The sequence below is a fragment of the Aedes albopictus genome, chromosome 2 (genome assembly GCF_035046485.1).
Source record: "Aedes albopictus strain Foshan chromosome 2, AalbF5, whole genome shotgun sequence".
Taxonomy (NCBI): Eukaryota; Metazoa; Arthropoda; class Insecta; order Diptera; family Culicidae; genus Aedes; species Aedes albopictus.
Window position 1 is genome coordinate 316642646 of NC_085137.1, and position 26914 is coordinate 316669559.

The window sequence follows — 26914 nt, forward strand, 5'->3', positions numbered from 1 at the left end:
GATGTCGCTACTGTACGTAAACAACGGGTCCATCCTTCACTGACGCAACAATTTTTGTCCATGCGAAAACACCTTTTTGTTTCGTGGTGAGTGGAAGCCAACAAGAGGCTAGCGTCTCGTATCAAAAGGACGTATTCAACAGAAGCGCAAAAACTAATGTTCATTAAATTGAAATTAATTTGATTTTTCTTTTTGTTGTTGTAAGAAATGTAATAAAAGCACATGTTTAAGGTGAATATAGAACGAAGCCACCCCTTGGATTTTCACAAGCACAAATCTGAAGAACCAAATATTGCCAAGCACTGAAAAGTTGATCGATTGATTAGTCGCTGGTGGTGACCAATCGATCAACTTTTCAGTGCAATCCGTCATTTGGTTCTTCACATTTGTGCTCTTGAAAATTCGAGGTGTGGCTTCGTCATATCTCCTCCTTAAATGGTCTTCCATATTAATTGGTGACTGCGCATGCTAGACCAAACCGAAGATCAAACTCGAAAAAAAAACATCTGCAAATGATTATTTTTAACTTCTATTTTGGCTTGGCCACCAGATATGTAGCTGTAAAATACACATAAGTAACCAAAATTCATAACTTGCTGGTGCTTAATAACCGCACTGTAGGGGTTGAGAGAGATAGAGAGAAAAAGATTAATAGGGCATATAGCGTCAGTTGCTGTGATGCACCACCGGAAAAACAAAGCAAACGATCAACACGAAATGAAACGTGAGTCTTGTAAAGCATTTTGTGCGAGAAGGTATCGCTCCTCCTCGTTAGCGTGCGTTTGGCTGCAGGATTCGGCTCAAGATTCGGCTGGTGTGCTCGGAAGTGTCCCTCCGGACACTACACGTACTAGAAGAAAACACGAGTTTCAAATTAATTTTATGAAAGCCGACTATTTTGCCTTTACTTTTTTATAGATATAATTTTCGCTTGTAGTAAACAAATTCATCATGCCGCACTTAATTTACTTTATCTACCACAAAAAAGCGGAAACAACAAATAAAGGTTTCTGTTGAATGTTTTAATATTTTTTGTTCGGTTTGTTATTGTCGGTTTCCGTCCTTTTCAAAAGTAGCGCTTGCCGCTTTGAATCTGACAGTACCACCCGGACCAAAATTTTTAGGTACGTTGACGTTGTTCGGCAGCTGTCAAGAAGCTCCCGGGTTGGGAGCAATATAACTTTAAAGAACCGCATATAAAATAATGCCATTCGGGAAATCAGCGTTCGGGAAAACGACATTCGAGGAACCGGAATTCGGGGAAAAGTAGCATAACCCTTTTTGCTGCACGGAAAGGTTTTTTATACACTGAAATAAATTTTGTTGTGGAAACTACCGATTCCATAGTAAAATTACTAACCGTACCTATGATTCTCAATCGACAACAAAATCTGTGAAGTTAACTGAAATAAGATTGAAGTTACAATGCATTGTATTAAATTTGACTAAAAGCGTAGTCACCTCAACAACAAAACATTTTCAATTTTTCTTGGACACGCATCTAACAACACAGTGTAGTTAAAAATACAATGCCCAGCTGTTGAATTAAAATTATTTTTGGTAATGTTAACTGCACTGTTAGTCAAACTGACAGTGTTTTAGTGGAATTAACTAAAAATTGTTGTCGGTTGAGAATCATAGGTACGGTTATTAATTTAACTATGGAATCGGTAGTTTCTACAACAAAATTTATTTCAGTGTACCCTTTAGCACGCGAACTGAACCCCATTTTATTTTCAACTTGATTTTCAAGCAAATCTTATAACCAAGGTTGCGACCATTCATTTGCAAAGATTTACATTCATTTGCTATTATCTCAGTTCAGAAGCATGCTATTGAAAAACAATGTATGGATGAATTCAACCTTGTAGTTTTATCTGAAAGTTTGCCGAATAACATTGGGGTCGCAAACGTATACCAAAGTCGTGAGCGAACTGTGAAGGCAACTCTCCACGCGGTGAATGTAAATTACATTCACGGCGTGGAGAGTTGCTTTCACAGCTCGCTCACGAGTTAAGCATGCGTGTGCGACCCTTATGATATTCGGCAAACTTTAGGATAAAACTACAAGGTTAAATTCATCCTTACATTGTTTTTCGATAGCATGCTTCTGAACTGAGATAATAGCAAATGAATGTAAATCTTTGCAAATGAATGGTCGCAACCTTGCTTATAACGTGATTTTACAGCGGCCGTTCGCTCGTTGCAACATGTTTACATTGCAACGAGCAAAAGCCATTCGCTGTTCATCGAAATGCACTGACAGCATGACTGACAGCACACATTTGACACTTTGATTACTTTTTATTTGGGTTGTTTAGTGAATAAAATATTGCTATTTTCTATAGCCTAATCGAAAGAGCTCATTTTTCTGAGTAGAAAGTGATTTTATTGGATTCCAATACGTTCGTTTTGATGGTTAAATTAACAAAACAATTTCAAATTTCGTGGGTAGAATGACAGTTAAATCGATAAAATGACAGTTCGACCCGAACAAAAAATTTTCTCCATACAAACTTTAAATGCATTTTAAAAATAGTTCCCGGAGTTCAAAAATTATGGAATTTTGGATTTCGACTAAAATTTGGGCGAAGAATTCGATTATGAAATAATCCAGATACCCCTAAAGAACCCAATTGCAAAAACTTGTCAAATTTTGCAATTAGCGGACTTGCAACTGAAAGGCGTTGCAACGAGCGGGTTTGCAACGAACGAACACAGTTTTAATTTTCGTGGATAGAATGACAGTTCAATCGATAATAAAGTGACAGTTCGACACGAACAAAAAATTTTCCCCATACGAGCTTTAAATGCATTTCAAAAATACATATAGTTCCCGGACTCCAAAAATTATGAAATTTTGGATTTTGACTATTTTTTGGGCGCTGAATCCGATTATCCGGATACCCCTAAAGAACCCAATTCAAGCATAATTTTTCAAATCGACGTATCTAACTTTTTCACTGATCTGAGTAAATTCATGGTCAATGTTGACGACCATTTCACTAAAATAGTTTTTTATAAAAAGACTTTTCATAAGTTTTTTCGTGCTTAACATCACCAGGGATATAGCACGCACTAGGTAAGAAACAAAACCTACTCATTCCATATCATTTTCACAATGAATTTTGGCAAAAATACACATACACCGGGTTGGTTCGAGATACGTCATGCAAGATACGTCGCTTTTGTATGGTGCCAGTTTGGTGTATCTGTTACTTTTGATTTTGGCTAGATACGTCGTTTGGTTTTCTCATATATCAAAACGGTGTATCTATCAGTAAAGTTGTAAACATCAAAATAGTTAGATACGTCGTTTCGAATAATATGCTTAGTTAAACAAATTAAGCAATAAATCTAGATTGAGTTTAAATAAGGGCGAAAGTAACATGAGAGAGTTCTCTTCATCGACTCTCTCTTCTGCAAATTAAAGTGACAAGATGCAAATTCAATCGAACTTTTTTACACTTAAACGCTAGATTTCATCGCAACCTAGCGATTTATGACCAAAAAGTTCAACCATACTTGCATCTTGTCACTTTAATTTGAAGAAGAGAGAGTCGATGAAGAGAACTCTCTCATGTTACTTTCGCCCTTATTTAAACTCAATCTAGAAATCATCGAACAGTGATGTGGATTGTTCAATTTGCTTTATGAACCATGCATGCAGCAGTTAACCCGGATTTGTTTACATTCTCGAGTTACGTCGGATTGAAAAGTTATGCTTGAATTTAATGGTACTGAAGTTACGCCCGTATGAAACTCAACACGAGATTTGCTAGCAACAGGAAGTGAACATCGCTGACAGTGGATTCATATTTATAAACATTAAACAAAAAATCGCGAGTTGTAATCAAAACAAGCGTGCTCATGCTTCTCGCGTTCCAATCGACGGAATCAGAACCGCAGATTTTATATTTTATTCTGTGCCCACGATGTACCCCGACCCGGATGATTACGCCAGTTTGGAAGGAGACCAGGATGAGGACTTCGACCTGCAGCAGGAAATCGCCCGCAGTGCCTTCGCCGATATGTGCCACGATTGGGAACGCAACCAAAAGTACGATCGTGCCCTGCAATTAACGGTGGACCGGTTGCACGGCGAGGGTAAGGAAGTGCATGTACTGGACATTGGAACGGGGAGCGGTCTGCTGTCGATGATGGCCGTTCGTGCCGGAGCGGATAGTGTGACGGCGTGTGAGGCATTCCGCCCGATGGCCGACTGTGCCGAGAGGGTGATCGCTGCCAACGGGATGGGCGAGAGGATCCGACTAGTGAAGAAGAAATCCACCGAGATGGAGGTGGGGCCTGGAAGAGATATGGAGCGGAAAGCGAACGTCCTCGTGACGGAACTATTCGATACGGAGCTGATCGGGGAAGGAGCTATTGCTACGTACAGGCATGCGTTAGAACATCTGCTGGAGGAAGGTTGCCGTGTGATTCCGGATAAAGCCACCGTTTATGCACAGATAGTGGAGTGTCCGTTGGCCATGAGCTGGCAGACGCCGAAACTCGTGAGTAATTCGGATGGGGATGTGCTACTGCGAATTCCAGAAGAAATTGTCAACTGTCGAGGGTCATCGGCCGTTTTCGATGTACAGCTTAGTCAACTGCCAGTGGGGTGCTTTAACGCATTGTCGGAACCGGTTCCGGTGTTCGAGTTCGATTGGTCACGAAGGGAAAATCTCGAATTCAAACGACACTCCAGAAACCTGGTTAATATCGGAAATTCAGGTATACCGCAGGCAGTTTTCATGTGGTGGGATCTGCGAATGGACCTTGAAGGAACCGTTCTGCTGTCCTGCGCTCCTTTTTGGGCTCATCCAGATTTCGAGGAACTGAAATCTCAAACACGGAAACAGCCTTTTCCGGAATCGAATTTAATACCCTGGCGAGACCATTGGATGCAAGCCATCTATTTTCTACCTCACTCGAAAACCCCTCTCGCCAAAGGTCAAGAAGTGGCATTGGATGCTTATCACGACGAATTTTCGTGGTGGTTCGGTTTGAACAATTCCGAATTGCACACTGGGCACTGTTCCTGCGGGATTCACATAGCTTATTCGCGCTCTCGGATAGGACAACTGAACGATGGTCCACGGAATAAGCGAATACTGAACTATATGGAGGAATTACTGGACCGGAATTCCGTTGTTCTAGTGCTCGGAGAAGGATCCCTTCTGGGACTGTCTTTAGCAGCCTTGGGTGCAAAGAAAGTCATCCTCGTGGAACCGAATCAGATTTCCAGACAATGCATGGAGCGGTTTGTCGTATATAATAAGATAGAAGCCGTAGAAATTCGATCCAGCTTAGACGAACTAACGCCGGAAGAAACTTCCGAACTATCCCACATATTCGGGGAACCATTCTTCCGATCCGCAATTTTGCCCTGGGACAATGCCAATCAATTCGTCGAGGAGTTGGACTGGGTGAAAACACGCCTTAAGCACGAGGTAACTGTTATTCCGCAAAGCTTCAGCATATATGGTGTTCCGGTCGAGTTTCTGGATCTGCAGAAAATTAGCGCTCCCTTGGGCACTTGTGAAGGTTTCGATCTGAGCTTGATGGATGAAATGATTGAGGTAAGTTTTTATTTTATTTATATAATAGAAAATAATAATTATCCAGGTGTTCGTAGTTTCATGCCAGACCAACGGACAAGAAATAGGGAATATTTATCAAAAAAATGTAAAGTACATAAACGTAATGTAGAGTAATGCCTTGAACAGACCCTTTTGAAATGAGTTCCATACTGGGTCGATATGTAAAAGTATATTATAATTAAAAAGAAACTCCATCATTTCAGGAACATTCCAAGGTAGCTGATTCCCCTGTAGAGGCTCAGCCGCTGTGGGAGTACCCATGCTTCCCCTTGGGACCTCAATGCATGTTAATTACTATCAATGTAACGGAGGGTGGGTCCCAAAATCAACTGGAACAAGGCCAAATCACTTTGACTCGGAATCATGTGATCGAAGAATGTAACGGCGTCGCCCTGTGGGCAGAGTGGCACATGGTCAATAATGCCAGCCCAAAGAATACCATCAGCACGGGTCCACTATCGGCCATCGATGAAATAGCGAACATTCCAGTCCGGTGGAACACGAACTGGAGACAAGGAGTCCATCTGCTGAGGAAGCCACTCGACAAGACCGCGACGTCCCTCAACTGGACTGCCAAGTATAACGCTCAGCTTAAGATGTGCTTTTTCAGATTCGATTAGGTTTATTGTATCTGTCATTCATTGTAGGGGAAATTACCTATTCTCGGCCGATTTGTTCTCTTCGTCTTTGGGTTTTTTTTTGAAACCTATTGAACTCAGAATTGGTCTCAAACCCTTCCCAACTAAGCTGAATTATATGGCCAAGTTTCAGGCAATTTGGCTGACAAAAACCCCTCATGACGAAGAGAACAAACCTGCCGATAATACCCATCGTCACCCTATGTAAATATTCGTTGATATAAAAATAATATAGAGCCAACAGGTTGGTCACAAATACACTTCTAGGAGTTTTTCATTCCGAAAATTTCTATCCTTTACTTCATCCTTTAGATATAAGGGCCATGTCTTCTTCTCTTCTTCTTGGCGTAACGTCCTCACTGGGACAAAGCCTGCTTCTCAGCTTAGTGTTCTATGAGCACTTCCACAGTTATTAACTGAGCGCTTCCTCTGCCAATGACCATTTTGCATGTGTATATCGTGTGGCAGGCACGAAGATACTCTATGCCCAAGGAAGTCAAGGAAATTTCCTTTACGAAAAGATCCTGGACCGACCGGGAATCGAACCCGTCACCCTCAGCATGGTCATGCTGAATACCCGTGCGTTTACCGCCTCGGCTATATGGGCCCTACACCATGTACCACCCTACAGGGCCATGTAGGCACACCTATAAAGGCGTGGGCACAGACAAACAGACGTAACACTTGCGAAATTTCCATCGACCACGCTTTTAACGATCATTTCAAATTTTCATAGTTGTGGCTTTCACAACCAGAGGCATGCGCATCGTTTTTCTATGCGTTTGACGTTTCACACTAGCGCCTTCTGTTGACGATATTGCACAACACAGTGATTCGTGCAACTTTTCCACCTTACTCACTTTAATTTGAAGAAGAGAGCGTCGATGAAGAGAAATCAATCATGTTACTTTCGCCCCTATTTAAACTCAATCTAATATTATTGTGGATTTACCGGCTACTTGTATTCTACCGGTCACTTCAGTATGGCCTCCAAAGTAGCCATTTTATAAAAAGAGTAACTTAGAAATGTTTTTAAACATTTTTATTGTATGCGTTATTCCTCGTTGCCACTAGCTATTGCTTTTATCACTGAAAATTTTCCTTGCTTCGCTGAGCAACATGACGTTTCCTTCCAGCGAAGGCTTACGCGATACAGGAAATCACTGAATTTCACACTAACACAGCAGAAAATCTGGCAACAAGACCTCAATACACATGCATTTTCAGCGAAAAGCTCTATTTGCGTGACAACAATCCACTCCCATGACTAACGGGCGACCGCCGTCAAATATCAGGATTGCCAACTGCTCGGCGAATGCTGTCAGCTCTCTTTGTCGCCGAATCTGGCGCTGGGTCTTCGGCGCGGAAACCCAAAGGTGGGAATAAAATTTTGGGGTTTGCGCGCAATATTCAGCGACATTCATTGTTTGACAATCAAGTTGATTTTTATATGAAAACGGCTACTTTGTAACGGCTACTCAAGTAACCTGTAGAATACAAATTATAATATCTAGATTGAGTTTAAATAAGGGCGAAAGTAACATGAGAGAGTTCTCTTCATCGACTCTCTCTTCTACAAATTAAAGTGACAAGATGCAAATTCAATCGAACTTTTTTACACTTAGACGCTAGATTGCATCGCAACCTAGCGATTAATGACCAAAAAGTTCAACAACACTTGCATTTTGTCACTTTAATTTGCAGAAGAGAGAGTCGATGAAGAGAACTCTCTCATGTTACTTTCGCCCTTATTTAAACTCAATCTAGAAATATTGTCGGGCCGCCACCAAACCGGACTTCGCACAATCAAGTCGCGACGCGACCCAACTCGCGACGTTTTTTAATCATGCCAAAAGTAGTGCGCATCCTTCCCGTTGTTGTCAGCAACACAGCGCACTAGATGCGAAACAGTTGCGACACTTGTGGACCAAGAAAATGGCAATTTTTGATTGAATGTCGGTCTTGATTCCAACCGGATAGACAATATTAATAATTAATATAATATTCGTGCAGTGGACCATTGTTAAAATCCCTTAAATCCTGAGTGCCACCCTGTACGATGCTTGAAATTTATTCGAGCTTGTAAATTTGCTTGCCGCATGATTTTGAAGTTACGTTCGTCGATTTTCGTCGCATTTTCATCGACGTTGTCCCGCCGTCGTCGTCGTCCGTTCGAAAAGACAGCCAGCAGCACCGCGCCGTAGCGAAGAAGAAGAGTCACAAAAACGCAAGACTGAAAAAAGTTTAGTCACGAAAGGGAGGAAAGTGTCAGGCCATCCGCGCGACTAAAATACGCGTAAATTGTAAGTTTTGTGGGTTCGGTGGCAGCGGGAAACGATTCCGAATCGGTAGTGGTTGGCATGTTGCCGGAATAACAGGATTTGTAGCGTAAAATGGGTCCGGAAAGATCCGATTAATTTGGTGGCTGTGGTGCGTGCGTGTGTGGAGTGTGAAAAGGGAACAGTGGGGTGCAAAGCTCCCTCGATTCAGCAAAAGTGGTCAATCCGGTGCGAGGCGGTTGGTTGGTGGTGACGTAAAACGGTAGAAAAGCCACAAAGTGGATGCGATCGCGATGGGAAGGCTCGTGTTTTGTATGGAATTTTAGGTTTCGCTGTAATTGGACACGTGAAAAAAAAAACTATCCCCTACGATATCGATTCGCGATTGCCGTCAACGCTTCTAGCCTTTTTCACATGTTGCTTTTGACGTTTTCGTCGAATTGAAGTTTTGTCTTTTCCTTCTCCTGTTTGCCTGGTTTCCAACAATAAACGTCACCGATAGAGGTATCGCTGCGGATTAGCAGAAGCGGAGAACGTGAAATTCGGCTCGATCAGCTCCCCGCCTGCAGCAGGAGCGCCTTTCCCTTCGTCGGAACACCCGGAGACAACAAAACAGGAACCCGGCAGCAGCTCACAATGGCCTCCACAACCGGTGTGGGTAAGTGGTAATCAAAATATTAAATAAGGAAAATTTTTCCTTAATTTTAACCGGATGGTGTTTCCCGAATCGATCGAAAGCACAAGGAAACAGGTAGAAATCCAGGATGAAAAAAAAAAACGAAACGAAAAAAATGACAGAAATGACCACTAATATAATCATCTATCGGCTTTAGTGTGGGGCGTCCGCCGCGCTCCGCCTATCGGTGTGTTTCCTTGTGCTGCTTCTTCATTCTTGTGCCTGGTGATGCGTCGCGGTCGTAGTGTGTATTAACAACGTAGGACTGCCACACCGCATGATGCGCAAAGAATTCGATTTTTTTCTTCGTATTTTCCTTGTGTTTCGTTAGTGACCTTTGCGGTGACAATAAGGTGTTGAACAAAATACTTCAAATACTATAGTCCTGGTGCTACCAGGTTTGTTTTGATTCAAAATGTATTCATTAATAACATTTGAAAAAGTTATTTTAGAGCTGTTAGAACTCATCCAGAATGGAAGTATTGGCGAATGTTCAATTTAACCGATTTCTTCGGAAAATTGGTATTGATGTCGGCATCTATAGTTGAACATGACCTGGTACGACCAGCGATGTTTTGATGTCATGAGATAGATACATCTTGGTTGAGTCTTTAAAAAGGCTTATAAGCTTTTGCAAATAGAATCTTCCTGATGCATTCTAGTAATTCGACATATACGTATCTGCAGAGAATTACATTTTGTTATCAAGATATTTTTCGAAGAGTGTTTGGGAATAATACAACTTAACTTTTTGGCTTAGCTTACCCTGCTACAACAAACCATCAGGTAGATCATTCCGTTCCGGTATGATTCTGCAGCTATAGTAATCCTTGCGCTGATGGTGGGTACACAATCATCATCATCATTATCATCAATACAACTTAACTTTTTGAGAGTTGTTTAACAAAGTGTATCATAATGAATCTTTTATCCGTCTAACAGCCGATTTGCGATCTCTTAGCCCTGGGCTGGGATATCTTCCAGGGAGCTTTGATTTCAGGCAAGTGGCCGATGTGCTTTGCAGTAATGATTGGAATAGCTGAATGTATAATCGATGGCAAACAATTCTGTAAAAATTAGATCTTCAAGTCATCTGAGACAGTTATACTGATCATGATGCTGCATAGTATATTTATCATTTGTCGAAGTCATTTATGTGCCGGGAAAATATAATTCCAAGTTGGTGAGAATATTACAAACTGAGGGAAGGTAATGTGCCCAGTTAGACCCCTGAATGGGCAATGTGGGTTAGTGTATGGGAATGCCATTGAAGGTTTGTAATATTCTCCGAGGCTTTCGAAATCCAACAGGGCGCGTCCCCGGGTTGCGGATAGGGGGAAAAGGGAGATTTTTCGCATTTGTACTGTAATCAGCCAATGTGATATTATCTCCTATGGTGTTGTAGTGCGAATGAATGATCTCATTCTATGGGAATTCGAACCTTGTAATGAATTGGCTTCTTTAGCGGTGTTGAGATAATTCCATATTCTGAATCTGCATGCAAAACTGAGCCGAAATCCAAATTTTCATGAATTTTGGTGCACGGGAACCTATTTAAAAATCAATGCGAAGTTTGTATGGGAGCGATTTGTCTAATCACCCCTCGTCGCATTTTGTACTGGGTGGAGCTGTCAATCAGTTACCTAGCTGTCAAAAGGTGATTTCAAAAAATCTCTTTGAAATTGATTTTAGGTACCAATATAAAGTTCAAAAAATCTGAAAAAAATCATAGTGTCTCAGAAAAATGTGCTCTTTCGTATAAAATAAAAAAATCGATACATTTTTCTTAATTTAAAAACCCAATTGTTTATTAACTTCAATTTTCTAAGCTTGACAAGGTTTTGAAGACAAACATGAGATGAGAGAATTGCCTAATAGGAAAGTCACATCAGCAAAGCTTTTACATATGCAAATGCTATCCATGGGGTCATGTCTAGCATTTAATATGGATGGCAATGACTGGTTCTTACCTAGTCGGGGTACAACAAGACCACGCGGACAATTCGATTAAAGGCTTAATTGGGGATAATATATTTTTTGCAATTTCTCATCGTAATAGGCTGTTTTTCCTCAAGCATATCTGACAGGAAAACGCCTACTTTCCCACACCAAATTACCAGTGCTGTAATGGTTCATTACAGCACTGATTTGCGTTGCGTAATGAACCATTACACTGCCCCTCTTCGCATGTCAGTCCCATGTTGTTTTTTAAAGTGCCTACGTTTTGCACTATAACTCCAATTGTTTTCAAAAAAGTGTATTCATGTGATGCATAAACTTTTCGTGGCACATTGAGCTGTGAAATGAGGCGAGAAAAATATCAAATTTATTTTAAATGGGCTCGTGAGAGACAAAAATATGATTTGCATTAGAAACAACATGGGACTGACATGCCAAGAGGGGCAGTACAGCACTGTTTTCAGTTTTGATCAACTTGATGCTTTCTGGATGCAGTTTTGAAAAATTGTGACAACTGCACAATATAACCTGCTATGATCAGATTTTCTTGAACATGTCTATGAGCATCAGTATGCAGTTTGATGAAAAAGTTTTGTTTGAAACTTTCCTCAAGCGGTAATTTATGTACTTGCAAAAAACGTTGTACGCAACTCGGTGCAGAACTCGATTTTTTACAGCACTCGTCGTAATTATCCAACTCGGCAAGCCTCGTTGGATAAATGTACGACTCGTGCTGTAAAAATCGTCATTCTGCACCTTGTTGCGTAAACTACTATTCCAGAACTTAAGGGACATTTTTTCCGGGGTGACAGGCGAGTCGGAGAGGGTAGAAGTTTCCGTTTGTTATAATTGTAATTGTAATTGTAATTGCTCAGTCCACACCCAGGCCGACAACTGTCAGGAAGAAGTGGGAATAGTATGGGAAGAGGTAGAAAATGAAGAGATAGTAGAGAGGTTAAGTGATAAAGAACATTAGCGATATGTTCATAGATTATGATTTGGTCGATATTTTCTCATCTATTTTGTTTCCATATCGTTGCATCGGTGACCATTTTCATCGCCTTTCTAGTTTTTGTTAGGGCCATCTCGCGTTTTTTTTTCGTCTTGTCCTCTTTGCCGGTTGGCGACGTTCGGGATGTAAGTAGAAAAGCATGCATTTAATATGATTAGTACGACAGTAATTGTGATTGCTCAGTACTTCCAGCCCATTTGTCCGCAGTACATATCAGGCATCCCGTTTTAACAAGTCCCACACAGAATTAGAAACCCGGATCTCCAACAGACAGTCCTAACTAGTGTCAGATAAGTTCAATTGAGGATAGGAAGCGGCGAAACGAGAAGACAGTAGAGAAGGTTTGGTACATTGGTAGCTGTGTTCATGTGATGTTTGTCTGACATTGAAAAACTATTTTCCGTAGGTGTTTAACTCTCTACCCCAAATTTAATACCGGAAAAATATCTGATCAGATGTATAGTTTGGCAATTCTATGTCCATACATCTTTTATCAAGAAGGAATAATGTTGTTTACTGTTATAAAATAATCCAGAATAAACCTACAGAAAATGTCCCAATAAAAAGTTAACACTAGTTCAACTAACTACACAAACTAAAAAGTGTTATTATATTTTACCAATGATTTCATCCTAATCTTGACCGTAACATAGTTATGCGCTTAGTTGGACAATGACCAAAAATAGTGTTATTTCGACAATAGTCACATACTATGCCCTACGACATTGACGATTCTATTGTCTATGGCTCACCTATTTAGTGCCACCCAGCAGGGACTTGGTCTGGTACCCAATTCAGTATATCCGCTCCACGTAATGTACCGTACCTCTTTCGATTTGTGATATATTACGCGGAACATTACTCTCTTCATTCGGATAGCGGCTATGTAACCCATTGGATTAAAAACCTCCATCAAACATGAAGCGATTAATCGGAGACTGAAGACTCTACACCAAATTTGGCTCAGAGACAGGTAATCAGTGAAGTCAGTTTTTCTCGTTTGTCAGAGACGATTGATACGTATTAAGACAAACTTTCCACTGCATCTGCCAGCAATAATCGGTGATCGATCAACAATTCGAGTACCTACCCCAATTTACACAAGAATGCCAAGGATCATCGCTCATGCTTTACAATACAGTTGGAAAAACTAGAGCAACACCTGGCCACAATGATGCATAAAGCACTAATGCGGACCGGAAGTGTCGGTGAGCCAGCCCCACCAAGTTTCCGTTTGTTATAATTGACAAAATAAACAATCGGGCGCTTTTTCTTTCTATGACTTGCTTGGCATTTTGTGGATTTTTGTTTTTTTTTGGTTTTGGAAGGTATGCGATTCACTATTGAGCCTTAAAATTATTTTGCATCTGAATAACAGTGATATTGTCAAGTCTGTATCTACACCCTAATCCCACACCAAAATACCCTTTTCCTATCCCATGGCGTTTATGTGGTCAGCAAAGACTATTTAGCCATTACCCCTCCTTATTATCGGCTTTGGACTGACGCGCTCTCATTGCCCCACCAAATGCTGCAAAATAAAAATAAAAATGGAAAACAACCGATTTGCGTTCTCTTAGCATCAAATGAAAGCTACAATATTTAAGTAAAACGCTCCTGAATTTCATTTCGATTGGACATTTGGTTTCCAAGACATAATATTATTTCGAAGAATTTGATGTGAACATTTTTTTTATCTGTATTAACGAGATTTTTAGCCCTAGGCTAGTTCAATGAGGGCCCATATAGCCGAGGCGGTAAACGCACGGGTATTCAGCATGACCATGCTGAGGGTGACGGGTTCGATTCCCGGTCGGTCCAGGATCTTTTCGTAAAGGAAATTTCCTTGACTTCCTTGGGCATAGAATATCTTCGTGCCTGCCACACGATTTACACATGCAAAATGGTCATTGGCAGAGGAAGCTCTCAGTTAATAACTGTGGAAGTGCTCATATAACACTAAGCTGAGAAGCAGGCTTTGTTCCAGTGAGGACGTTATGCCAAGAATAGATAGATAGATAGCTAGTTCATCTCGGGACCCACGCTTTACTTCCCTTCCGAAGGAAGCACTCACATTGGCGTGATAGTCAAGTGTTCTAACCATCACACCAGGTCCGCTCCACGAGTTGTGAACATTTTGTCAGGTAATTTTCCCAGGACAAGTTTGCAGGGGTTGACGGTATTAAAGTGAAGGAGTTTCATTTTGATTATTGTAATGTAGTGTTCTTTAGTGAAACATATCAAGCATAATTTTTCAAATCGACGTATCTAACTTTTTCACTGATCTGAGTAAATTCATGGTCAATGTTGACGACCATTTCACTAAAATAGTTTTTTTATAAAAAGACGTTTCATAAGTTTTTTCGTGCTTAACATCACCAGGGATATACTGCCCCTCTTCGCATGTCAGTCCCATGTTGTTTTTTAAAGTGCCTACGTTTTGCACTATAACTCCAATTGTTTTCAAAAAAGTGTATTCATGTGATGCATAAACTTTTCGTGGCACATTGAGCTGTGAAATGAGGCGAGAAAAATATCAAATTTATTTTAAATGGGCTCGTGAGAGACAAAAATATGATTTGCATTAGAAACAACATGGGACTGACATGCCAAGAGGGGCAGTATAGCACTCACTAGGTAAGAAACAAAACCTACTCATTCCATATCATTTTTACAATGAATTTTGACAAAAATACACATACACCGGGTTGGTTAGAGATACGTCATGCCATATACGTCGCTTTTGTATGGTGCCAGTTTGGTGTATCTCTCTCTCTCTCTTCTTGGCGTAGCGTCCTCATTGGGACAAAGCCTGCTTCTCAGCTTAGTGTTCTATGAGCACTATGAGCACAGTTATTAACTGAGAGCTTCGTCTGCCAATGACCATTTTGCATGCGTATATCGTGTGGCAGGCACGAAGATACTCTATGCCCAAAGGAAGTCAAGGAAATTTCCTTTACGAAAAGATCCTGGACCGACCGGGAATCGAACCCGTCACCCTCAGCATGGTCATGCTGAATACCCGTGCGTTTACCGCCTCGGCTATATGGGCCTTGGTGTATCTGTTACTTTTGATTTTGGCTAGATACGTCGTTTGGTTTTCTCATATACAGGGCTGTTACAGATGGCGCGGATTTTGCGTTTTTCGCGGTTTTTGCGTTTCGCGCGGATTTGGCGCGTTTTTGCTAATTTCGGCGCGGTTTTTGCGGAAATGGTTTTCAAATGCAGTTATATTAAATATGTAGACATGTAGCTCAACACAATCAGAATAAATGAAGAACGTTTCCAAATTGGAGTTATTAATTTTGTGATTGAGTAAAAATAATGTTAATAGTCGCTAGCTTGGAGTGCTAGATAAGTTGCACTGCACTAAACGCTCATTTTTGGAAACAGAGAAATTCCTCTTCTGAATTTCGTAGTCAACCTCTTGAAGTCATTTCTGTCTTAACCCGGCTAAATTTTTGGATAGAATGTTTTGAACTTAACTTATTTAGTAATGTCTGAGGTTCGAAAAACACTGAATCATGGCAAGATTTCTGCAAAAATTCCTAGAGTTTCTTGGTAATTCTGAAATTTGTTTTTTATGGGATTTGCAAAAGCGGCCCATATAGCCGAGGTGGTAAACGCACGGGTATTCAGCATGACCATGCTGAGGGTGACGGGTTCGATTCCCGGTCGGTCCAGGATCTTTTCGTAAAGGAAATTTCCTTGACTTCCTTGGGCATAGAGTATCTTTGTGCCTGCCACACGATATACGCATGCAAAATGGTCATTGGCAGAGGAAGCTCTCAGTTAATAACTGTGGAAGTGCTCATAGAACACTAAGCTGAGAAGCAGGCATTGTCCCAATGAGGACGTTACGCCAAGAAGAGAGAGAGAGAGAGAAAGAGGGATTTGCAAAAAGACGTCACTGGAAATCTCGTATAGAAAATCATTGGTTTTGTTGTTGTAGACTGTGTTGCTTGTAGATTTGTTGTCGAATCGATTTTTGTTAAAAACTCTAGTAGAATTATCCTAAAAATAAACTTCTGTTGTCATGGTAAAATTTATCTTTGATTTCCAATCGGAGCATTCGTTCAGAGGGGAGTAGCAAGCACAGTTAATAAAAGATTTCTTGGTAGAAATGTGGAGGATTTTTTTACATGAAAACATGAAGCTTTTGGAATCCTATGCAGGACATTCTTGCTGAAATCTTTACTGAATTTCCAAGGGTGTGGTATGGGAAGAAACTCTTATCTTAAATTACTAAAAAATAATACTTCTCTACATACCTTTTGCTCAAAGGTGAGAACGTTTGCCTGACATTTTTTATGAAATGTTTCCTTAGATTTTATTCCTATTGGAATTGGCGATTCATTTAATCAATGGATTACGCTTAAATCAATTACTCAATTTGTATCGTCACAAAAAAATTGAAAATGTTCTTGCAGTTCTCTCGAACGATCTTTTGAGACTTACTACAGATTTTATAGCAGGATTTCTACAATAATTTTGGTTTTAATTATTTCAAAAAATTAGCCATGAATTATCCTTTTTGGAACTGTTTCAGGGAACAGGAAATCCCATTCTCGTGAAATAGTAGTCAGACTGATCGGCCAGCAATCAAAGAACTATTTATTCAAAACGTTTTATTCCAATTTAAAAAACTTACCTGTTGCAACATTTCTTGGTTGATGTGGAAGTTGCATGAATTAATAATAGTTAAAATCGGTTTTAATATTAGAAATGATCTTCATCTAGAGTGCAACAAAAAACATGTCCGAAAAATTGAAAAATTCAGGCTTTTTATGAGCTTGAGACATCAAAATCATATGTTTTTGTACTGGCGCGGATTTGATGACCTCGGCGCGGATTTCAAAATGCTTGGCGCGGGTTTTGCGGTTTCTAAATCGATAGTTTTGTAACAGCCCTGCATATATCAAAACGGTGTATCTATCAGTAAAGTTGTAAACATCAAAATAGTTAGATACGTCGTTTCGAAAAATTTGCTTAGTTAAACAAATTAAGCAATAAATCATCAAACAGTGATGTGGATTCTTCAATTTGCTTTATGAATCATGCATGCAGCAGTAAACCCGGATTTGTTTACATTCTCGAGTTACGTCGGATTGAAAAGTTATGCTTGATATCACCTGTTTAACATTTTAATGCGCCTCCAACGGTTCATCACGAATTGGCTGCTACCGATGGAGTATGGCTGATCATATGCATCAGACATGCTCGATAAACACGGAGGAACCGTCGGGGCTCAGTAGAGTCTATTCCCAAGCAATAGTTCCAAGTCGGTTGGATTTGAGAAGGTTTTGATGATCGTTGCAAATCCTAATACAGGTATTATAGGATTTGTGACAGTTTTTGGAACCTTTTACAGCCAGCTGACTTCAAAATGTTGTTTGGGCTTTCTTTCCCACGTTTCTCGGTTGATTTTGATTAGTAATTTATTATTGTCATAGTCGCTTTTTCAAATTTTGACTATGTTGGTCATATTTTCTTTGAATGAAGCAATTAAAATCAACCGACGAATTAATAGTGAGAATGAGATTTGCAGCACCTAATTGTGTTGATAGATTCGAAGCTAATGTGCGAACACTTAAACGCATTGTTGACGTCAATGCGTTCGACGTGACATTTTGGACAAAAACTGACTGCTTTTTATTAGTAATCCTACATTATAGAGATCTGCGGAGGCGGCCATTGTTAGCCAATCGTGCAGAAAGAACTGTCAAAGTGTGAGCCAAATGAACAGGCTGATCGTTCGTAAGAAGGCGTCGATTGAACGGTATTGCAATCCGAACTAAATAAATTAAAATTATTTATTTTTAATATCGAGAAATTGACGGTATATGTAAGTTTAGTAAAAAGATAGAATTTAATTAATTCTGCTTTCAAAAGCTCAAGCTTATGACGAAACTTTTGTTGCTGCACTTCTCGAAAAAACTTTCATTGCTGCTTCTTGCTTCATTTCTGCCGATATGTTTAGCTTAACACTTTGCAATAAATTTCAGATTTCATCGATTGCTCCGCTATTTTTTTCAAAATTTTGAAAAAAAAAATCTACCATAATTAGAAAATGTAAACAAAACAACTTGAACCACTACGAAGTCACGCACAAAGTTTGAACATCTAGCTTTGCAGCAAGTGTTGTCAGCTGATGTAAACAAAATGAACAGCGTTGCCGAATCGACATATGTAACTTCCGCTTATCTCTATGTAGAGGATTTCTACTTTTTATTAACTGAACAACGTTACTTGTGTATGACTAGGTTGACATTTCTAGGCTACGCTTGAGAAAATGGCATGGCTTATCTAGGTAGGACCGATAGGACAATAGGACAGATCGGTGAAGTACTAGATTTGTAGTAATGAGCTGAATTTTAGTATGGTGAGAAAGTGCCCCCTAGCCAAGATCATAGGGTTTGACGGTATTAAAGTGTAGGAAATTAATTGTTATTCTTGTAATGAAAATATCACCTTTAACACTTTAATGCGCCTCCAACGGTTCAATGCGAACCGGCTGCTACAGATGGAGTAGGTATAGCTGATTTATCAGAAATGCTCGATAAACAGGAGGAACCTGCTAGGGCTTAGTAGTTTCTATACCCAGAAAACAGTTCCAGTCGGTTGAGTCTGGGAGGGTTTTGAGAGTCGTTGTGAATCATAATGCAAACATTTGTGTTTTGTGACGAATCTTAGAATCTTTTTGGAGTCAGCAGACTGTGAATTGTTGTCTGGGCTTTCCACTATTCGGTTAATTTTCAACAAATACTCTAGAAAAATCAATTCAAATATGAAATAATTAGTAGTATCTTGTGTATTCAATTTGGTCTCAACATTTCATGTGCTTTCGTGATTTAATTTTCTCTTTAATTATGTTTATATCTGATAGTTTTGTGAGTAAACCCTAATATATTTCGAATGCCTAATGCTTAATAATTTTTTCTTGCAATATCAATTCAAAATAATGTTGTGAAACGACCACTACCAGATCAAAAGGGCATTGGTCGGTCCGGCTAACTAACATGAAACGCCAACGAAATAACATTTAGGTGCAAACATTTTATTCGTGCTTTTACATCATCTTCTTATCCTTTCTCCTAATGTGGCCTAGCTAGCTATCTAAGGAATTTCTTCTTGCAATCACACCCCAAATCTTCAGTGAGTACTCACGATCATTGCTTCTACCTGCGGCTGGCATGGGCTGACCGTGTTGCTTCGCCCCATCGTGCACTGTAGAACGTTCAGTGCAGCCATCTGCATGCCCGCTCCATACTCTGGAATGCGTTCCCAACGGTGTTCGGTCGTGCTGACGTTGGTCACCGACGGCGTCCGGCCGACCTCGCACTGTGGATTGCTTCACGTTCTGTCACGTAGGGTTCTCCGACGGCGACTCTGAATGGAGCCAGCCGAGCCACCAAACTCCGGAATGAATGTCCGATCACGTCAATGCGGAACTTTCCTGCAAGTTTCCAGCCGAAGGGAAGCGATCCTCTCCGAAGAGCTCCAGCGGGATGCTCTGATGATACGACGCTGCAAATTAAACAAAAGAGCCTTCTTCGTGAAGGCTCTCTTGTCTCGGATGTGGTATTGGATTCCCAAACGGCACCGTCACAAATGACCGCTGTTGAATTGGCCAGATCGCGGTTCCCGGATAGCTGTTGCGATGCACCAGGTGTTATTGGACTGGATTCCTGTGACGAATACGGTTATGTGACCACCACGAGGGATAGCTTCAATCGTCCCCGTTGGATCTGGTCAAGTCAACTAAGGACACGTGTCTCTTTCCAACGAACGCACTACCGAATCGTGACTGTGGATCGCTTCTGCGATTTCGCGCTTGTTCCCACTGGATTCTCGGAACCAGTTCTGCGGACGGTGCTGGTGCTCCTACGCCGGGCGACCCTAACCTGACAATGACCGAACTACAGTTTCTAGTTCCCGCCGGCCGCGCACTATGTTGGTTGCTGTGCCAATCGATGGTCGATCGTGCAATTATAAACGGCACCACTTCAATATTTCGCGCACTAATTTTGCACTCCGGTTTTTAGTCTGCACCGTCGGCGATCTCGGTGCGATCCTCCTTCGACGACTCGCTGTTTTTTCCGACCAACTTTGTTCTTCCGGAAATCGTTCTGTCGTTCTGACAGCTGCCTCGATGACATGATGCTTGCAAGATAATTGCTGACTTGCAAGTATTTTCAATCCTCTATTTTTCTAAAAAAAACCCAGATTAATCCACCTAGTGGTGATAGTGCCTTTCTCGTCGAATATGTACTCATGAACGTTAGCCAAAATGTTCCTGAATCCTGAAAACGCTTCATTTAGAAAAGCAACAATTTTAACAAAGCCATCATCGATTTTCGAAACTTATTGATGATATATATTCCGATGTAATGTTCAACAGCAAAACAGAGCTGAAAAATATCAGACCTCTCAGTTGACTGCTTGACCACCTTAACCCTAGTCGTGTATTGGGGTCATTATGACCTCACTCCATCTACTACGATAGCGGGGTGAGCGACAGCTAATGCATGAAGAAGGTTAACTTTATTTACAATCACAGATCACTTTGTGATCTTCGCCAATATTTATTTCAGCACATACATACATTTATTTGTTCAACATCATTAAGACAAGACATAATCAACAATAGTACGCCACAATACTCGGTTCGTGGCTGCCGCTCTCCATCCTCGATCGCGCCCGATGCTCGCCAAGTCACGCTCCACCTGGTCCGCCCATCGTGCTCTCTGCGCTCCACGCCTTCTTGTGCCTACCGGATCAGTTGCAAACACCAGCTTTGCAGGGTTGTTGTCCGGCATTCTTGCAACATGCCCTGCCCAACGTATCCTTCCGGCTTTGGCCACCTTCTGGATGCTGGGTTCGCCGTAAAGTGCAGCGAGCTCGTGGTTCATCCTTCTCCGCCACACACCGTTCTCCTGCACACCGCCGAAGATCGTTGATGTTCAGATGATGTTCAGCACACTTTAGGCTATATTTTATTATCATTGGTAACATGATTCATGTAAAATTTGACCTTCCTTCGAGAAAAATGCATTCAAATTCTTGGTTTCATTGCCATTCAAATTTCAATCGCAATAACAAAAGTGAGGGCTCAACCAGTCGCATCCAAATTGTGAGCAGTAATTTTAGAAGCATAAGGAGATTGCAGCATTGGAGATTGAAAAACTGTATAAGGTGTTGATGCGATTAAATTATATTTTCCCATAAAACGTTGATCCATCCTACTATACATTTACACCGCAGGAATCTGAAATGATGTGATTTGAAGAGATCACTTTGGTCACGATTTTGTTCTCTTGCATATATAATCTTATAATCTTACTCAACGTTTACATGCTATCAAAAAAGCCACAATTTGATTTATTGCTTTGACATTTATTTTGTTCACCTTTATAATTCCGCTATTCGATGTGCAGGTTGCATGGGTTTTGTTAAATTTTGCGTTTGACCACTTCCGGCGGGACACCTGCAACCAATTCCGGTTGTCTCAAATATGGTCTGAGACTATGTTTTTGTCAACTGTTCATCGGGTTACCTGAAAAGCCGAAATTTAATGTGTTCTGAGGCTATTTTCTTGCTAACCGTTCGGCAAATTTTTGAAAAAGCCGCGATTTTATGTATCGCATGCGTGATTTTGGTTCACTTCTATTAAATCACTTCCGATGGAACACCCGCAACCGATTCCGGAATACAGTAGACGTTCGGTCGGTGCAAATGGTTTAACTGCAATGCTTTTTAACTGCAAGTCCGGTAAGTGCAACAAATTTGCAGTTATCGCACCGCCAAACGTCAAAATGGTGCGCCATGTTAGCCCTAATGAACAGTCGAATGAATTTTTCGTTCATTTTACGTCAATTAATGGCTTGTTGACACTGTCAGGCGTTGCAGTTATCGAATTTTCGTTCGCTAAGTGAAACGTAAACATGTTGCAGTTATCGAACGTCTACTGTATTATTACATACTCTACATGTGGCCTGAGACTATTTTCTTGTTGACCGTTCATCAGATTATCAAAAACGCCGCTATGGTTTAGTTCCCTTCTATATTTTACCACTTCCGACGCGTTACTCGTCTTGTCACCAGATCTGGAACACTACCGGTTCTCCCAAATACGGTCTGAGATTATTTGTTGATTAACCGTTTATCTTGTTATTGAATAAGTCATTAATATGTCGCATGTATTGGTTCTCTTTTACATTTGACCATTTCTGGTGGGACACCCGTAATCGGTTCCGTAACACACTGATATGGCTTGCGTCTATCGCATGCATGGGTTTGGTGTCACTTCCGGCCCGGAACAGGTTGCGGAACACTACCGATAGTCTCTTAAATAGTCTGAGCCTATTTGCTTGCTAAAGTTCATTAGGTTATCAAAAAAGCTATGGGTTTGGTCCAATTTTATATTTAGCCGTTTTCGGAGGGAAACCTGGAACTAGTTTCAGCACTACTGACAGTCCATAATGTGGTCTTAGCCTACTTCCTCAATAACCGGTCACCAAGTTGTCGAAAAAGCCGTGATTTGATGTGCCGTATTTAAAAGTTTTGTCAACTTTTATATACGGCCGCTTCCGGCAGAACACCCGGAACCGGTTCCAAAGCACTACCGGTGCAGATTTGGTCTGAGACTGTTTTCTTGCTAGCTGCTCATCAGGTTATCGAAATTGCCGCAATTTGATGTGTCGCATGCATGGATTTGGTTCACTTTTATGTTTGGCCACTTCCGACGGGACACCCGGAACCGGTTCCAGAACACAACCGGTTCAGATATGGTCTGAGACTTTTCTTGCTAACTGCTCATCAGGTTAACGAAAATGCCGCAGTTTGATGTGTCGCATGCATGAATTTGGTTCACTTTTTTATTTGGCCACTTCCGGCTGGACATCCGGAACCGGTTCCGGAACACAACCGGTTCAGATATGGTCTGAGACTGTTTTCTTGCTAACTGTCCATCAGGTTATCCAAAATGCCGCAATTTGATGTGTCGCATGCATGGATTTGGTTCACTTTTATATTTGGCCACTTCCGGCGGGACATCCGGAACCGGTTCCGGAACACAACCGGTATGGTCTGAGACTGTTTTCTTGCTATTTGTTCATCAGGTTATCCAAAATGCCGCAGTTTGATGTGTCGCATGTATGTGTTTGTTACATTTTTATGTATGGCCTCTTCCAAGGATGCTGGTCCGGAACACGTAAATGGCCATAACTCCGGAACGGCTGGACCGATCCGACCCATTTTAAATAGGAAACAATGGGACCAGATTCCGCGTCGAATGAACCGTCGGTCATTAAAATCGGTTGAGGTTTACTGCCAAAAAGTGATGTGAGTTTTTTTTGTACACATACACACATACACACACACACACATACACACACACAGACATCACCTCAATTCGTCGAGCTGAGTTGATTGGTATATGTGACTTGACCCTCCGGGCCTTCTAACAAAAAGTCGTTTTTGGAGTGAACATATAGCCTTTCCAGTACACTTAGTGTACGAGAAAGGCAAAACACACACACCCATTTACACCCACGACATTACCGACACTCGGCTCGAAGAAAAACGACGCGGACAACGTGGTCTACCCGCCACCGAATGATTCAGCGAGCTTGGCCCTTCAAAAAATAAGAAGGATGTTTCGTCGCCCCGACTGCAGGGTTGCTCGCTTGTACATCTGAAATAGAAACTAGTGTTCAATGGTGATAGGCTCACAACAGTTACATAATTTTCGGAAATAAATGTCTCTAGACAGACAAAAATTACCTGAATCCTCCTGAAACAAATGGTTCATTAACAATAAAAATACAATACAAAAAAAAAAAGAAAGTAGAACAAATTGTGATCTTGGAATTTTCCTGCATTTAAATTAACAAAGCTAAAAAATTACAAGATCAAAATTTGTTATGGTAAATCTTACGCCGTAACGCACCATTATAAGATGATCTACCCACGTTACGGGACCTAAATTTTAGTTGCACCAAACCGCGCTGAAATTGTGCTGAAATTGCGCTGAAATTGGACCTAACTTCCTCTTCTTCTTCTGTATGGCTCTACGTTCTCACTGGAACTTGGCCTGCCTCTCTCCAACTTAGTGTTCTTTGAGGATTGTACGTCGTTTCCCGGAAAACCATTTCCCGGAAACCCGTTTCCCGGAAAGACATTTCCCGGAATGTACCATTTCCCGGAAAACCATTTCCCGGAATGACCATTTCCCGGAAAACATATTCAATATCAAAAAACAACATTTCTATTACTTTCATTCTTTTGTAAAGATTTCTTTGCATAAAAATAATAAAATTATGTACTACTCTCAATTTGTATTGGTTTTTTTATGACGAGTATTATGAATATTGAAAGCTCTTAATTCAGTAACAAATTTTGAAAACGACGTATAATCAATGCAACACCATTGATTATACGTCGTTTTCAAAATTTGTTACTGAATTACGGTATGCCTCCACAGCTAATCGGAGGGACAAGAAAATTGCCATTGTCTCTTTTACAGTTTTTCGATCTTACGAATATCAAAGACTCCTTGTTGACAGCCTAAGAATTCGTCAAAAGTATTGCGTTCCTCTTCTTTGAAAATTAAAGTTTGTTTCAAATAACTATTATAGCAATATAACTTTAAAGAACAGCCTATGTTTAAAAGAAGGGAAAATATTCGATGAAATAGTTAGCAGTTTGATCTCTATAAACACGAAAGAACGGCATATGCGCAAAGGAAGGGAATACATCATATGGAAATATTGCTAGCTTAATGCCAACAACAATTCTAATAGTGTAACTAGAAAGAATAGCCTATGTTTAAAACAAGGGGCAATATGGACAAGACATGGACAGGTCAATGCCGATAACTATTTTGAAAGATAGCTCGGAAGAACAGCTGAGGTTTAAAAGAAGGGAAAATATCGATTGTATAACATTTCGCCGAAAACCATTTCGCGGAATGACATTATGGCGGTGTAATATTTCGCAGAATGACATTTGGTGGAATGAACCATTTCGCGGAATGCACCGTTTTACCGAAAGTCATTTGGCGGAATGTACCGTTTTGTGGAAAATCGTTAATACAGAAAACCCTCCATAAGTTGATATCGAAGGGACCATCGACTCAAGGAAATATCGAGTAGTGGAACAAAAATCCTTTGGGAAGCTTTTTGAAGGGACCATCATAGTAACCCAGAAATTATTTTTCAGTATGCAAAAATTTACCTCCATGAGTCGATATCGAGTCAAGGAACATCGACTCATGGAGGTTCGACTGTATGATACAAAAATTTAACTGATCGAGAGACCACATCATGATAAGATCTAAGTTTCAAAACTCAAAACAGCAAATGAAATATGGAATGTTTCATATCAACAATTAAATTTTTGTAAGGGTATACTTCGAAAGAACAGCTTATGTATAAAAGAAGTAAAATTCTTCGATAATATTAATTCAGCAGTTGTTATTCTAAAATCAGCATAACGCATAATATTTATCAAAGAACAGCCTTTGTTGAGAAAAAGGGCTGATATCTGATATCTGATTAATAGCATAGAGAGTACATTAAAAAAGAAGGACAAACCTCCTACGGAGTTAGCAATGGACCACTAATAAACAACATAACTGTGCAACTCGAAAAAAAACCTCGATTTAGAGAAGGATACATTTCTGAAAGTAGGGTCAGCAGCCTGGGCACCAAAAACACACTAATAGTGTTACTCTAAAAACAGCCCATTCTTAATAGAAGGAAAAATGTTCATTTGATTAGCAGTTTGGTCGCGGGCCAAAATTTTCAATAGTGTAACTTGAAAGAACAGCCTATTATCAAAAGAAGGTGAAATCTTCTATAGAATGTCGAATTTCATCGCCGCAACCTTAACAACACATATACAGCCTTTGATGAAGAAGACAAATGATGGAACATTTATCAATTCGGTTGCCAAACTATAATTTTTCTGGAAAGAACAGCCTTATTTGAAAGAAGGAAGAATTTCTGATGGAGTTACCAATATAAGCGCTTAAAATTACAATTTATGTGACAACGATTGCTTATTGATTATTACGCCCAATGGCCTTTGGCCTTACGTTCGAAATTCTTGAGAACAGATTCCGAATCAAACATGGCAAATTTTTATTCAGGAAGTCAATCAATTAGTATAATCGGAGAGCTAATGTTAGGCAGAGTTAAAGTTAAGCAGAGAAAATAATTTGTCATTTTTTATTGTCAAATGTTAATTTCTTGATTTTGCTTTGGCTGACAAAGCCATGCGGAAACTACACTATTGATTCTTCTACCGTTTGTAAAATATTAAATTCCGCAAAATAGTATTCCGCGAAATGGTATTCCGCGAAAGAGTACATTCCGCGAAAAGTCATTCTGCAAAATGGCATTCGGCGAAATGGTTCATTCCGGTAAATGTTACTCTGCCAAGAAAAAATTCCGCGAAATGGTTTTCGGTGAAATAGTATACAATCAATACATATATCCTATGAAATTGTCTGCAGCTTAATGTCAACAACTATTTTATCAATTTAACTAGAAGGAACAGCCTTTGCTTGAAAGAAAGGAAAATATGTGATGAAAACTTAGCAGTTTGATTTCGTCGGTGGTTTGATGTCGGCAACTATTTTAACAAAAAAACTCAAATTAATAAATAGCCTTTGAAATAAGGAGAAATTTACTATTTGTGAGAATTACAATAATTGTAAAAATTACGGTCCTTTGAATATCAAC

The 26914-nt window shown here is 40.3% G+C and overlaps 2 protein-coding genes across 2 annotated transcripts in view; both read left to right on the forward strand.

Annotated features, from left to right (window-relative positions):
- Positions 1 to 3827: 3827 nt before the first annotated feature.
- On the forward strand, positions 3828 to 6501 carry LOC109412526 (protein arginine N-methyltransferase 7). Its single transcript, XM_019686149.3, has 2 exons — positions 3828 to 5582; positions 5807 to 6501. The coding sequence occupies exons 1-2, from the start codon at positions 3936 to 3938 to the stop codon at positions 6221 to 6223; spliced, it is 2064 nt and encodes a 687-aa protein (XP_019541694.3). The 5' UTR covers positions 3828 to 3935; the 3' UTR covers positions 6224 to 6501.
- Positions 6502 to 8385: 1884 nt separating this feature from the next.
- LOC109412524 (ubiquitin-conjugating enzyme E2 variant 1) overlaps positions 8386 to 26914 on the forward strand; it is a 35989-nt gene continuing 17460 nt past the window's right edge. The window contains exons 1-2 of the mRNA XM_019686147.3: positions 8386 to 8544; positions 9023 to 9178. Of these exons, the coding sequence (XP_019541692.1) occupies positions 9157 to 9178 (22 nt within the window). The 5' untranslated portion in view covers positions 8386 to 8544; positions 9023 to 9156. The remainder of the gene's footprint in view (positions 8545 to 9022; positions 9179 to 26914) is intronic.